Source organism: Salminus brasiliensis, chromosome 12 (assembly GCF_030463535.1).
Source record: "Salminus brasiliensis chromosome 12, fSalBra1.hap2, whole genome shotgun sequence".
Classification (NCBI taxonomy): Eukaryota; Metazoa; Chordata; class Actinopteri; order Characiformes; family Bryconidae; genus Salminus; species Salminus brasiliensis.
This window is the reverse complement of record NC_132889.1, coordinates 23,484,370-23,498,522: the sequence shown is the minus strand read 5'-3', so window position 1 is coordinate 23,498,522 and position 14,153 is coordinate 23,484,370. Positions and strand designations below refer to the sequence as shown.

Here is a 14,153-nt window from a genome sequence, read left to right as displayed (position 1 = left end):
CCAAACCAACACCAAGAACACCATACCAACAGTGAAGTTTGTAGGTGGGAACATCACATTGTGGGGCTGTTTTTCAGCACACGGCACTGGCACTCTTAATATAATTAAAGGTACGATGAAAGGACAAATGTATCAAGACATTCTTCATAAACATCTGCCACCATCTACCAGGATAATAAATCCAAAACACACAGCCAAGGAAACTCTCTACTGGGTTTCAGAGAAAGACAGTAAAGCTGCAAGAACGGCCCAGCCAGTCATTTGACCTGAATCCAACTAAAAATCTATGGGAGTTTATGGAAGGAGCCCACAGAACCTTCAGGATTTGGAGAATGTTTGTGTGGAGGAATGGGCCAAAATCACACCTGAGCAACGCATGCGACTACGTTCTCCATACAGGAGGCGTCTTGAAGCTGTCATCACCAACGAAGGCTTTTATCTAAAGTATGAAATACATTTCAGTAAGCGTATTCAATACTTTTACAGTGTCATTTCTCATTATTACACATATCTTGACCTTCACAGTTCCCCTGAACTACCAACAGTCCATACTGTAGGAACTGCACGCTGGAAAAACTTGGCTATCCTCTTTGTGTACTTTGATTACTTTAATTTTTAGTTCTTTAGACAGTTGCTTAAAGGAGTCCATGTTTGATGATTGTTAGTGTAAGGTTTGAAGGGTTCGAGAGTGTAGAAAGCTTGGAAATGTCATCCAGCGGACAGTTCCTAACTACAGTTGGTGACGTTTTTTAAAATAAATAAATATATATTTTTTTAAACTAAGCGTTTTGCACGATTTTTTTTATCTCTTTTTTATGTCATAAAAGACTATAAAGAAGAGAACATATATATATATATATATATATATATATATACGCATTATGCTTTGAATTATGTGCATTATTGAAGGAGACATCCTGCCGCTGCACCACAACATGAGACAGAGAAAGGTGCAGAGAAAGTGTGCAGATGCTCTCTGAATGTGCTGAATTGAGTTGGACAAATTAATTATGATACTATGTGTGTTTACACCATGCTTGTAATGCATTTAATTGAAACCTAAATGTGTAAACAAGCTAATTCAATGCATAAACAGCTTCCTTACAAAAGCCCTACTGACCTTTGTAATCATTGCAATCACATTGCCGCCACTTTCCCTACAGATGTGTTCATTTGAGATGTAAGGTTTTTTAGTAGGTATTACTGAGATGTTTAACCGTAAATACCGCCTCTGTTATTCACGTGTCTTTCTTCAGGGCCCTGAAGCTGTGTGGCTCAGGTGGGCCTCCGCATGTGAAGCTGATTGTTGAGTGGGAACACAGGATAAAAGACTGGTGAGTCAATCCATTATCATGTCTAATCGATCTGAAGATGTAATTTTGCTAAATTGTAAGTAGACAAGAAGGCAGCACGGCCCACATTAGTGTTGTATTGTGTGTGGAAGCCTCTTAACAATGTCCCCAGCTGGCTACTGCAGTCCACAAAACTCCTAGTCATTAAAACACTATTCAGATAGAAGACAAGACAAATTAGATTTTTTATCTTCTGTAGGTCATTGGGAACTTGAGTATGTGTGAACCCTGGATACACTCTCCGTGTATGTGAATAATATGACATGATTACTAATTTAAATTAATTATTTATTTATGCACAAACCCCATCCATGGCACGAAGCAAGAATTAAGTGGCTAACCATGTAATATTTTGCTGCTGTCCAAAAAAACATGTCTCTAGATTTTGTGGTTTGATCCCTATAGCTGCTCTGTACACTGTGCAAATAATTCTGGATGAATAGACCAATAGAAATGCTCGAAATCATTTGGAATAAACTCTTATTTTACATTGACTTCTGTTCGTAGTTAAGAGCATTTTTGTCTTCTCCTGTATAATCACAGTTTTTTGAGTTTTTCATTGGACAGCACTTTATTTCTGTATTTCATGTTATTAAACAAATACCCCCCCATGGGGTAAAAATCGCAAGAATTCAGTGACATGAATTGAATGGATGGCTAATTATGTTTTCTTGCTTGTAAACAGTTATTGCTCCGAGAGATTGACCTGGTTCTAAGGGCTTTACTCTATGTCTGTGTGTGTATGTGTGTAGTCTGTTTGGTAACATCCAGGAGGAGGTGGTGAAGGATTCTGAGAGTGTACGTAGCCAGCAGCAGCAGCATGTTCAGCAGCACAGCTGTACACTGGATGAGTGCTTTCAGCTTTACACGAAAGAGGAGCAGGTAACCCATAGCCACATAGCCTCCGATGACACCCCATGAAATCTTTTGTCTTTTTAACATATTTAAACACAATACTGACAGACTGGAGGTAATATAACATATACAAATAAAATAGAATTTTTTATATAGGTATAGGTTTAAAAAGGTAATTAATGAAAATGCAATTGTCTTCTGAAGAAGACGTTCCTGAAATTAGAATCAGGTGCAGCACATCAGCTGCAGATGATAAGGATATCAATAGAGAGGATTTTGGAGGAGCCTGTCATATTTAAACCTCATAGACATTTAGTTTGCTTTGCTCTTGGTTTGTTCCAAAGAGCTCTCTTCAAAAAGCATGTTATAGACACAGATGAGTCTGGGAGGTTGTTTAAGTACAAATCAGCCGTTCCACTGTACACAAAATAATGTACAGCTTTCAGCATGACCAGGTCACGCCACCTTAGCAAGTTTAGCCCAAGTAGCAGACCGCAATGCGCATAAAGAAGAATTCTACACTCTTTTTCTTACAGTTACCTATAAGTTAAAGTAAAAGTAAAGTAAAACCCTTGCTGTCAAAAAATGACAGGGCAAGGCTTAAATATTTAAGAGAAACCCCAGAGAAAGACAATGTGGAACAATGTGTTTTGGACAGATAAATCCAAAGTTGAAGTATTTGGGCACAGTAACAGAAGACATGTCTGTTGCAAACCAAACACAGCATTTGAGCACAAGAACCTCATACCAGCTGTGAAGACTGGAGGTGGAAATATCATGGTTTGGGGCTGCTTTGCTGCAGCAGAGCCTGGCAAGCTCTCTATCATAGAATCCACTGTGAATTCCTTATTGTATCAAAAGGGGCTTGAGGAAAATCATCTGTTCAAAAACTGAAGCTGAAGCAGAGGTGGACCATGTAACATGATACTGACCCATATTTGAATATAAAATATTGATATGTCCTATTTTATTCACATAACTGAATATGTTTGGACTGTTTTTGCTATATCATATGTCCATATATTGATTGAAGGGATTACACTGAGGAACAATGCAGGGCTTCAGACAATCAGAAAACCTGTTAGTTTTGAAGAGACAGTTACAGTGTTTATTTGTAAGGGGAAAAGAGTGGTTGGAAAGTGGGGCTGTTTTTGGTTCCTACACAAACAGCAGTAGTGGACATATGGAAGAATTGTGCATAATTTTCAAAGCACTGTCAATAACTAGTAGTAGTAGTGATATCAAACTGTGCTACACTGTATCCAGACTGAATTGAAACATGACAAATTATGCTCTTTTGCATAAAAAAAATACATAGCTGCTCAGTGTTTTTTAGTGCCGATGATATTCCCAGTGCTCTCCAAACAGGCTTATGGCGCATAACATGATTGCAGCTCAAGGAATATAAGGCATGTGTGCAAAAAGACAGGCAGAAGCTTTGTTTTGTCTTTGCATCCTGAAACACGGAGTACAGCAGGATGTGTGTGGAACTGGGGAATATAGAGTGGCTTTGTATTGGTAAGACATCAATTTAACTTCCTCCTCTTGAGTGTTCAGAAAGCATGGAAACTTGGTCTTATTAAATCTAACCTGCACCTACTCACTCTCTCTATCTCCCTCTTTCTCTGTCTCCCTCTCTCTCTCTCTCTCTCTCTCTCTACTTTTAAATGAAATTAATTGAAATCCTGGTCGTCTTTTAAGAAACCTTTACCTTTATCAGTTTAGGTTGTTTTTTAATTAATAGCCCCTGCATGCCCACAGCACTGCGTCTACCGGTGAGGTACTAATCTCAAGAAGCAGTTTGCATAGCAGTTTTGCTAAGGTAGTTATAAATAACACAGCCTGACTGCGCCATAACGTGAAGTGTTTTGACAGACACCAACATTTGAAACAAATTACTCAGATTGAAGTTTGAAACTTCACTTTGACATCTCGGAACTTGTCCAGTGATGTCAAAGGTCAGGTAGGTAAAAGTGTACTGCTTTAGCATAATCTAAATCAAAATCCAAATAAGCAAGGTGACTATAAATGCGGTATCCTGGTGCATCAGCCTTTCTAACCGTGTCTAATGTTTTAGAGTGATAGTGTGTAAAGCATGCATCTGTATAGTTGTGTTGATCGGTGTACTGCCCTCAAATAGGTGTTGTAAATTCAGTTAGACGGCAAGCCAAACTCTGTAGACCAGACACTGGAGTCAGGCAGTAGTGTTCTTGCTCCTTAGAAACTAAAAGATTCTAAAAACAATGACAGACCTTTCCATTGCAGAACAATTTATATATATATATATATATATTTGGCTGGTTGTAAAGTAAGCTACTGCAGTACACCTCCACCTACTTGAGCTTTGACAAGTTACTAGATGTCAATGTGAAATTTTACCGATGTGAGAATTCAATGCGAGTGAGTTTATTTGTTATTTGTATCAAATGATGGTGTCTTGTGTGTATATATATATATATATATATATATATATATATATATATATATATATACTATATTGTCAAAAGTATTCACTCACCCATCCAAATCATTGAATTCAGGTGTTCCAATCAATTCCATGGCCACAGATGTATAAAACCAAGCACTTAGGTATGCAGACTGCTTCTACAAACATTTGTGAAAGAATGGGTCGCACTTTTGACCTCCAGCGTGGATTCCAGCATGGTACCATGATAGGATGCCACCTGTCCAGCAAGTCTAGTCGTGAAATTTCCTCACTACTAAATATTTCACAGTCAACTGTCAGTGGTATTATAACAAAGTGGAATGATGCTACTCCGTCTGGCAATCCGATAGATGAGTCTGGGTTTTGTGGTAAGTTTGGTGGAGGGGGGATTATGGTGTGGGGATGTTTTTCAGAAGTTGGGTTTAGCCCAAACTAAAAGGAACTCTTAATGCTTCAGCATACCAAGAGATTTTGGTCAACTTCATGCTCCCAACTTTGCAGGAACAGTTTGGGGATGGCCCTTTCTTGTTCCAACATGACCGCGCAACAGTGCACAAAGCAAGGTCCACAAAGACTATGGATGGATTAGCGGGTTTGGTGTAGAAGAACTTGACCTGACTTCAACCTGATAGAACACCTTTGGGATGAATTAGAGCAGAGACTGCGAGCCAGGCCTTCTCATTCAACATCAGTGTCTGACCTCACAAATGCACGAAAGAATGGTTAGAAATTCCCATTAACATACTCCTAGATCTTGTGGAAAGCCTTCCCAGAAGAGTTGAAGCTGTTTATAGCTGTAAAGAGTGGCCCGACATCATAATTAAACCCTATGGATTAAGAATTGGATGTCACTCAAGTTCATATGCATGCAAAAGTAGGCATATGTATAATACTTTTGGCAATATAGTGTATACAGTGTGTTCTAAAACATTCGACCGGCATAGTACATGCCTTGAAAACCAGATCAAATAAATAGATGCTAAAATGAACTTGTCAGAACTTGTTCATCCTTGTCAGACCTTAAAAGTATTGTCTAGGGCCTCCTATAGTCTAGAGCTGGCCCTGGGTGCCATTCTAATAAGGTGGTTAATAAAGTGGTTTGCTCTCCAGGTTTTCTGACTATGGAAATACTTAGCGTTTATCATCTCTGTGTTGTCTTATTACTTACGCAAGCCACTTGTGGATTTATTTGAAGCTGTCTGTTTATTTCATGCGGTTATAAAACTGTTTGAAAAAAAGATACACTGTTTCTCTTCCTCTTAAGTTTTGTGCTATTTTATTTACCCTCCAGCAATGACTGCCTCCTCCTGCTGTATAACATATTCTGCTCACAGACTATGGTTCATTAGTTTAAAATGTGGTTAACAGTTTGAAACCCAGCTGCAGCAGTTGTAACCATGGCAGCTCAGTAAAACGATTGTGAAACAAGTTTTGTGAAGCAGACAATCAAAATGGCAACACTAGATCACATAATTTCATCATTTTTATAATTTCAACCAACTGTGAACAATGAATACTGGACAAGAAATAAAACAGGTCATGGTGTTTTATGAGAATGCTACTTATCCTTTGGTCACCAGTTAAGCTTTAACTTTAGCTTTAGTGTGTCCGCAGTTATTTTTTATTAGCCTGCTCTGTTGTGATCTGCAATACTGTGCAAAAGTCAAAGACTACCCTTCGTTTCTGTGATGCCATTTTTAGTTTAGTTCAATTTCCATTAAGTGCATTTATAGTTATATCAGTTAGTTAACAGTTAGTTATAGCATCAGAAAATACAGTGAGGAAAATAAGTATTTGAACACCCTGCGACTTTGCAAGTTCTCCCACTTAGAAATCATGGAGGGGTCTGAAATTTTCATCTTAGGTGCATGTCCACTGTGAGAGACATAATCTAAAAATAAATCCGGAAATCACAATGTATGATTTTTTAATAATTTATTTGTGTTACTGCTGCAAATAAGTATTTGAACACCTGCCAATCAGCAAAAATTCTGGCCCTCAAAGACCTGTTAGTCCGCCTCTAAAAAGTCCACCTCCACTCCACTTATTATTCTAAATTAGAATCACCTGTTTGGAGCAATTATTAGAAAATGGAAGAAGCTAAACATGACTGTCCATCTCCCTCGGACTGGGGCTCCATGCAAGATCTCACCTCGTGGCGTATCAATAATCCTAATAAAGGTGAGGAATCAGCCCAGAACTACACGGGAGGAGCTGGTCAATGACCTGAAGAGAGCTGGCACCACTGTTTCCAAGGTAACTGTGGGTAATCATCATAGTTTAAAGTCATGCATGGCACGGAATGTTCCCCTGCTGAAATCAGCACACGTCCAGGCCCGTCTTAAGTTTGCCCATGACCATTTGGATGATCCAGAGGAGTCATGGGAGAAAGTTCTGTGGTCAGATGAGACCAAAATAGAACTTTTTGGTCTTAATTCCACTCGCCGTGTTTGGAGGACGAAGAATGATGAGTACCATCCCAAAAACACCATCCCTACTGTAAAGCATGGGGGGAGGAAGCATCATGCTTTGGGGGTGTCTTTCTGCACATGGGACAGGACAACTGCACTGTATTAAGGAGAGGATGACCGGGGCCATGTATTGCGAGATTTTGGGGAACAACCTCCTTCCCCCAGTTAGAGCACTGAAGATGGGTCGTGGCTGGGTTTTTCAACATGACAATGACCTAAAGCACACAGCCAGGATAACCATGGAGTGGCTCCGTAAGAAGCATATCAAGGTTCTGGAGTGGCCTAGCCAGTCTCCAGACCTAAACCCTATAGAAAATCTTTGGAGGAAGCTCAAACTCCGTGTTTCCCAGAAACCTGGCTGATCTGGAGAAGATCTGTGTGGAGAATTGGGCCAAAATCCCTGCTGCAGTGTGTGCAAACCTGGTGAAAAACTACAGGAAACGTTTGACCTCTGTAATTGCAAACAAAGGCTACTGTACCAAATAATAACATTGATTTTCACAGGTGTTCAAATACTTATTTGCAGCAGTAACAAAATAAATTATTAAAAAATCATACATTGTGATTTCCAGATTTTTTATGAAAAATTTCAGACCCCTCCATGATTTCTAAGAGGGAGAACTTGCAAAGTCGCAGGGTGTTCAAATATTTATTTTCCTCACTGTATATATGAGAAAAAAAAACATCAACAACTGAATATGACATCAGCTGTTTCAATATTAAGTGACTTCACTCTTTCTTATCTTAACCTTTTTTTCTGTAGAAATCTGCAGAATTCCACACCTCCAAATAGACATTGGAGAATTTGTGGCTTTTCACCATCCACATAATCTTTAGCATGTTCAGTGATGTTGTGGCCTGGTTTCTGGGGTGGTCAGTCCATTGTACTTTTGTGTCTGTTTCATTTACTAAGAGATCCTTTCAGATCCACAGCACTGATCCACAGCTTTTTTACAGTAGAAGGATGGACAGAAGCACTTGGACAGGTTGTTTCATATCTGATGCAAGTGTGGAGCTTGATTTACCAGTTCTAGAATATGTAATGTATCAGCTGTCCAAATGTTGTCACAAAAGCTTGGATTCCACAACCTGCTGCAAGACATTAAAAGCATCCTACTTACACCGTTACGTACAAGTGGCTGTACATTTTTTCTAGCACTTGAAGAAAATTTGTGGGGGTTTTTTTTTGTTAACTCCATCTAGTTTTTACGCCTCTGCTACATCCCTCGATTCACTACAAGAGGCTTGACTCAGTAGTAAGAACTTGAATAAGGAAAATGACCACCTTTACAACAAGAGATCAATAGAACTTTGAAACGTGCGTAGGATTATGCGTTAGTAGCATGATCCCTGTTTACATCAAAGTAAAGTTGTTTTATTATGGATGATAGCTTAGCTAGATGTCTTTATAGTGGAACATGAAAAATGTGTTTGATGTTGACCCAATTGCCAGTGCTAGTCTTCATGTAGCACCTCAGTGCCATTTCTTGAGAGCAACTTGAGTGTGACTAGGAAGAACAGAATATTAAAAGATCTAATATTTCTGCTGGGGATACTTAACTGTTAAAGGGGTTGTCAGGGTATTGTGGGGGAGTTAAAGTAAAAAACTATTTCTTTAATACATTCAATAAAACAGTGCTTTTTGGAGTGGGATGGGAGCAAATGCTTATTTGAGTAGGTTTGTTGAAGTGGAGTAGTGGTTGAATTACAGCAAGCTCATATTGTGACCTCTGAGATACAGTAATAATTCCTATCAGCTATTTTACAAAAACTACTTTCACACTGTACACCTGCGTGTTCTCTTTCAATTTACTACACAAGTCCAGTTCTTACCTTACGCTGTTACATTATCTTTTTAATATGTCCAAATTCAACATGAGTCAGAATAGGTTACACCTCTGAAATGACCCACACAAGTAAAATAATACCCATCCTGTTATCAAGAACTATCAACCTTTAAGAGTCACCTTTAGGTAAGTTTGCAGTGAAGGCTAGTTGCTAAATCTTCTTAGCACAAAAGTAGTTGGTCAACCATGACATTTGGCAGCCAGACTTAGCTACAAGGCTAATCAATATATAAATCAGTACCAAAACTGAAGAAGCAACTCTTGGACACCAAATGAGAAAAGATCAAATAAAGTTGAGCTGGGTCGACATAAAATATGGCACATTGCCACATATCAGATTTTAGTCGCACATATGAAAGAGGAACAAATCAGAATGTAAAACAACAGTGTAAGCAGTCTAACCTAGCCTAAATCCAACCATGCCTTTCTCTATAAATTCTAGTGCCTTATCATATACTCTCTGTCCACTCAGCTGGCTCCTGATGACGCGTGGAAATGTCCACACTGCAAGCAGCTCCAGCAAGGCACGGTTCAGATGAGTCTTTGGACACTTCCTGACATCCTCATCCTCCACCTCAAGCGATTTCGACAAGTGGGTGAACGGCGGAACAAGCTGTCCACGCTTGTCCGGTTCCCGCTGACTGCCCTGGATATGGCGCCCCACATGGTCAAGAGGAGCAACTTCACACGACTCCCCACAGGTTGGAAACACCAGCCTCAAAGGGCTGAAATGGCCCAGCAAGCTCAGGATTTCCTGTACGACCTGTACGCCGTATGTAACCATCATGGAGGCATGCATGGGGGTCACTACACAGGTATGTGAAATGATGGTAAATGACCTAAAATTGCTTAGATATGTTTTTTTTATGCAGTGAATTATAGACTTACACCCTGGGTACAAGCTTATGCTGTGTGCTGAAGGCCTTTGATGTGTAATTGTTGACTCAGATTACTAAGCTTTTTATACCAGGTTTTAGGATGAATTTTGTGTACAAAAGCATGAATGCTGTGTATTAATAGCTTAATTATCTAAACTCCCCATGTACAACAGACAGAAAGACTTCACCCATAGGAGTCCACCCATAATAAATGTAATTTCCCGTCAAAATGATCAGTAAGTACAAGTACTTATTTTAATCACAGTGAGTGTAGCAAGGACGACTACATCATATGGAAATCTGCTTACATGGTAGGCAAAGCGCTGGAGGTTCAGTCCCTCTACTTTAGAAATATTATAATGTTTTGGGGCGTTTTTGGACAGGGATTAAATCTGTTAAATATCTTTAATTTTATGTCTAATTAATATTCATTTTGTTATTTATTTTTATTACTTCAGTGGGATTTTCAATTAAATGTATTTTGCATTTTATTCTGATGCTGAATAATTATTAACTTAATTACTTACATAATTAATAGCATAAAAATAATTACTAAATGTCTGTTTTGACTGATAATGGCTTTTGCTCATCACCGTGTGCATCAGAGCATAGACAAACATGGTAGGTGTTTAAAAGTGTAAAAATACAGATGTTATAAAATAATGGAGGAGGTGAAGGGCAAGAAAGCATCATCTGGGGGGCACATATGTCCTACGGATTAAATTGTCCTATTGGGTTCTAAAATGGCCCGAAGACAATTTGTTTACCCTGGTGTTGTACAGCTTTCATGGACGTATGAACAAAGTCAATAATTCACTTTCTCTTGTGTTGGGGTCACTAAACATAGTGCTAAACATAGTGGTGGGTTATTTTTGACCCTCAAGACAAAACAAGCGAAGACAAAAGAACAGGAGAGAGTCAGAGATAGAGTCAGCAAAGTCAGAGAGATAGAGGAAGAGTATTCTATAGTGCTGTGAAACTACAGAAGCAGCCCCAAAAGTAGATCATTTAAAGGGTGAAACCACCAGGGGACCAGTGCCGGAAGACCTCAGTAAATGGGTAGAAGTGTATGGCAGAAAGAGGTCATATACAGTATGAGCATTTAAGGCATTGTATGTCACAAACAGAGCCTTAAACTCAATATGAACTTTTTTTCTGGATTGTTAACACAGAGGTAATTACTGTAATCTAGGCAACATGTTATGAGCATGGTGAATAGAGATGGGCAATATTGCGGAGGTGTAAGAAAGCAAGCACATGCTTAATATGAGGTTTAAAAGTAAGGGTAGAATCAAAAGGAACGCAAAGGTTTTGAGCTACAATAGAGGCTTTAGCACACACCACATCAAGGTGAATTTCAAAGTCTAGGGACCAGGGATTTGGGTTTGGGAACAATAAGCAGTGCTTGAGTTTTGTCAAGCTTACCTCCACTGCTCCACTGTGCGTCAGACGCATAATAATAGGACAAGGGGTGGGAGAGATGTGATGGGTTTTCGTACTTACATAAATACGGGCATCGCCAGCATAGGAATGAAAGTTGAAACCATGCAAACTCAAGTTGATTTGCCCGAGAGGTAGCATGTACAGTATACAGCAGAAAAGGGCCAAGCACTGATTCCTGGGGAACACCTTGCATAACAGTATCAATTAGCAATTGATTGATCAATTAACAATTGTTGGCAATATGACAAAAAAAAACAAAATTTTATGGTATTGTGACAATTCTGTTGTCGTAATACACACTTACTGAGCATATTGTGGGTATCATCAGTGCTTAAATAACACTGATGGAATATTTTATGTCAGAGAGTGTAATTAGTTCAGTTTTATCAGATGAAGTGCAGCAACTTTGAATATGTATTACCATACTGAGTGTGGGATAGTATTTGTTATTAAACATCATGATACTATTTTTTTACCATGTCACCCACCTCTACTATCAATGAAATGTCTCAAAGGCTTGTTATTGTGAAACTTCCTTTAACAACAATGAGGGGTTGTGATGCTAGAGTCTGCTCTCTAGATGCTGCCTCTAATTCTGAACTCCTTTGGTATGTTAAGTTCACAAATGATTTGTGAACATCCTTTATGTCTAATTTCTACACTCATGGAGCACTTTATTAGGACTAAGTTAGTAGTACTAACACAGGGAAGGGACTCTCATTACTTTATTCATGGCATGGATTTCACAAGATGTTGGAAACAATCCCACATTTTCTCTCAGCCCCTTAGCTCCACAGTGCAACTTTGTAGCGTGGTATCACCCCATCATGGTATCCAATTTCTTATTTCATGTCCTCTGTCTCCACTTCACATCTATTTCTGTAAGGGGTGGCTCTAGGGCAAGGCCTCCTCCTGCCACCAGGGGGAGGCCCCGAGTCACCCCAGCCAGTAATCGAGCCCAATTCCCTACACCTGGGCTGTAGGCTATATAGGCACACAGATCCAGTTGCCCCACTGCTGGATCTTTTGATTCTGGTGGTGTGTGTGTCTGTGTGCCTGTGTAGATCTCGAGGTGAAGGTTGAGTGTGTGTCACTCCCCTTCGTGTGTCTCTCCCGAGTCTCTCTCCCTGTGTCTGTGCAGTGTGTGTGTCTGTGTGTGTGTGTGCGCGTAGCACTCATACACTCGTGTACCAGAGGAAGGCAGGAGTGTCTGTCTTCCCTGGTGTGTGTGTCTGTGTGTGTGTGCGCGTAGCACACATACACTTGTGTTACAGAGGAAGGCAGGAGTGTCTGTCTTCCCTGGTGTGTGTGCCCGTGTGTGTGTGTGTGTGTGTGTGTGTTTGCACACATACACTAGTTTTACAGAGGAAGGCAGGAGTGTCTGCCTTCCCTGTAACTTCTCAGTTTTCTGGTTTCTTTTGGGAGATCCTTTTGTTGTATTTCCCTCTAGAGTTAAAGAGGTAGCCAGCTCTCCCCTGGTGTCCTTCGTTTATTTATTAAACCCATCCTTTTTAAAGTTTCTTTTGTTGGCCGCTTTCATAACTGCCGCTTTGGTGAAGCGGCAGAGCGTCAGGCTTGCGACGCGGCGGCCTGGGTTCGAGTCCCGAGAGGCTTTGTTTTTCATTTCCATTTTACCTGCTCTAAGATTGAAAGACTCTGCACTTGGGCCCGTTGGTCACGTGATCGTGGTAGCTCACTCAGTAGCGCGCCGGCCCGCCAACACGGCGGCCTGGGTTCAAACCCTGCTGTAAGTGAGCACCACATTACAGAAAGATCCAGCCAAGACATGGACCCAGCAGAGACATTCGATCTAGAGCAGGTAAAAGTCGCTCTAGCAAGTCAGGGGGGGACTGTGGGGAGGCATGAGCAGGCCCTGCAGCAGATTCTTTCTCAGCTGCAGGGTTTGACAAATCTAGTGACTCAACACACCAGCCAGCACACTCCTGTCTTTCCCCAGGAGGAGGCTACCGCTGCCCAAGCAGCTGTGGTTTCTAGTGCTGAGCCCCCTCTACCAGCCCCAGAGCGCTATGCTGGTGGACCAGGAGGATGTAGAGGGTTCCTCCTTCAATGTTCACTGGCTTTTGAGCTGCAACCATCCCACTTTCCATCCGAGCGTGCTAAGGTGGCATACATCATCTCTCTCCTCACCGGTAGGGCATTAGCCTGGGCCACCCCGGTGTGGGAGTATCAACCCCATGTATGTGCCTCTGTGGCCCGCTTTGCGGCTGCGCTGTCACAAACTTTCGACCTTCCGCTCCGTGCAGAAGAGGCAGGGTCCCGCCTCCTGCACCTACGTCAGGGAGAAAGGTCGGTGGCTGATTATGCCACTGAATTCCGCACGCTATCGGCGGAAAGTGGATGGAATGCCAGTGCTCTTGTTTCAGCCTTCCTACATGGTGCATGGACCCGGCCAAAATCAAGGCCGTGGAAAACTGGCCCAGGCCAACCTCTTTGCGCCTTGTCCAGCGCTTTCTGGGTTTTGCCAACTTCTTCCGAAGGTTCGTGAGGAATTTTGGCTCCGTGGCAACCCCTCTGACCGCTTTGACGAGGAAGACGTCAGGGAGGTTTGTTTAGACCACGGAGGCCCAGGAAGCGTTTGACACTCTAAGGCGCCTGTTGACCACGGCCCCTGTTCTCCAGTTGCCCGACCCGGAACTTCCGTTCATCGTGGAGGTGGACGCCTCTGAGGTAGGCGTGGGTGCAGTACTCTCCCAGCGGTCTGGTCCAGGCCAAAAGCTGCACCCCTGCGCCTACTTCTCCCACCGCCTTTCCCCGGCTGAACGGAATTATGATGTGGGTGACCGCGAATTATTGGCGGTCAAGCTTGCATTAGAGGAGTGGAGACACTGGCTTGAGGGAGC

At 41.3% G+C, this 14,153-nt stretch overlaps 1 protein-coding gene across 1 annotated transcript in view; it reads left to right on the top strand.

Moving 5' to 3' along the window:
* The window catches only part of usp43b (ubiquitin specific peptidase 43b), a 127,208-nt gene that overhangs the window by 102,128 nt on the left and 10,927 nt on the right, over nucleotides 1-14,153 (top strand). Inside the window, exons 10-12 of the mRNA XM_072692864.1 lie at nucleotides 1,257-1,334; nucleotides 2,105-2,234; nucleotides 9,444-9,786. Coding sequence (XP_072548965.1) covers nucleotides 1,257-1,334; nucleotides 2,105-2,234; nucleotides 9,444-9,786 — 551 coding nt within the window. The remainder of the gene's footprint in view (nucleotides 1-1,256; nucleotides 1,335-2,104; nucleotides 2,235-9,443; nucleotides 9,787-14,153) is intronic.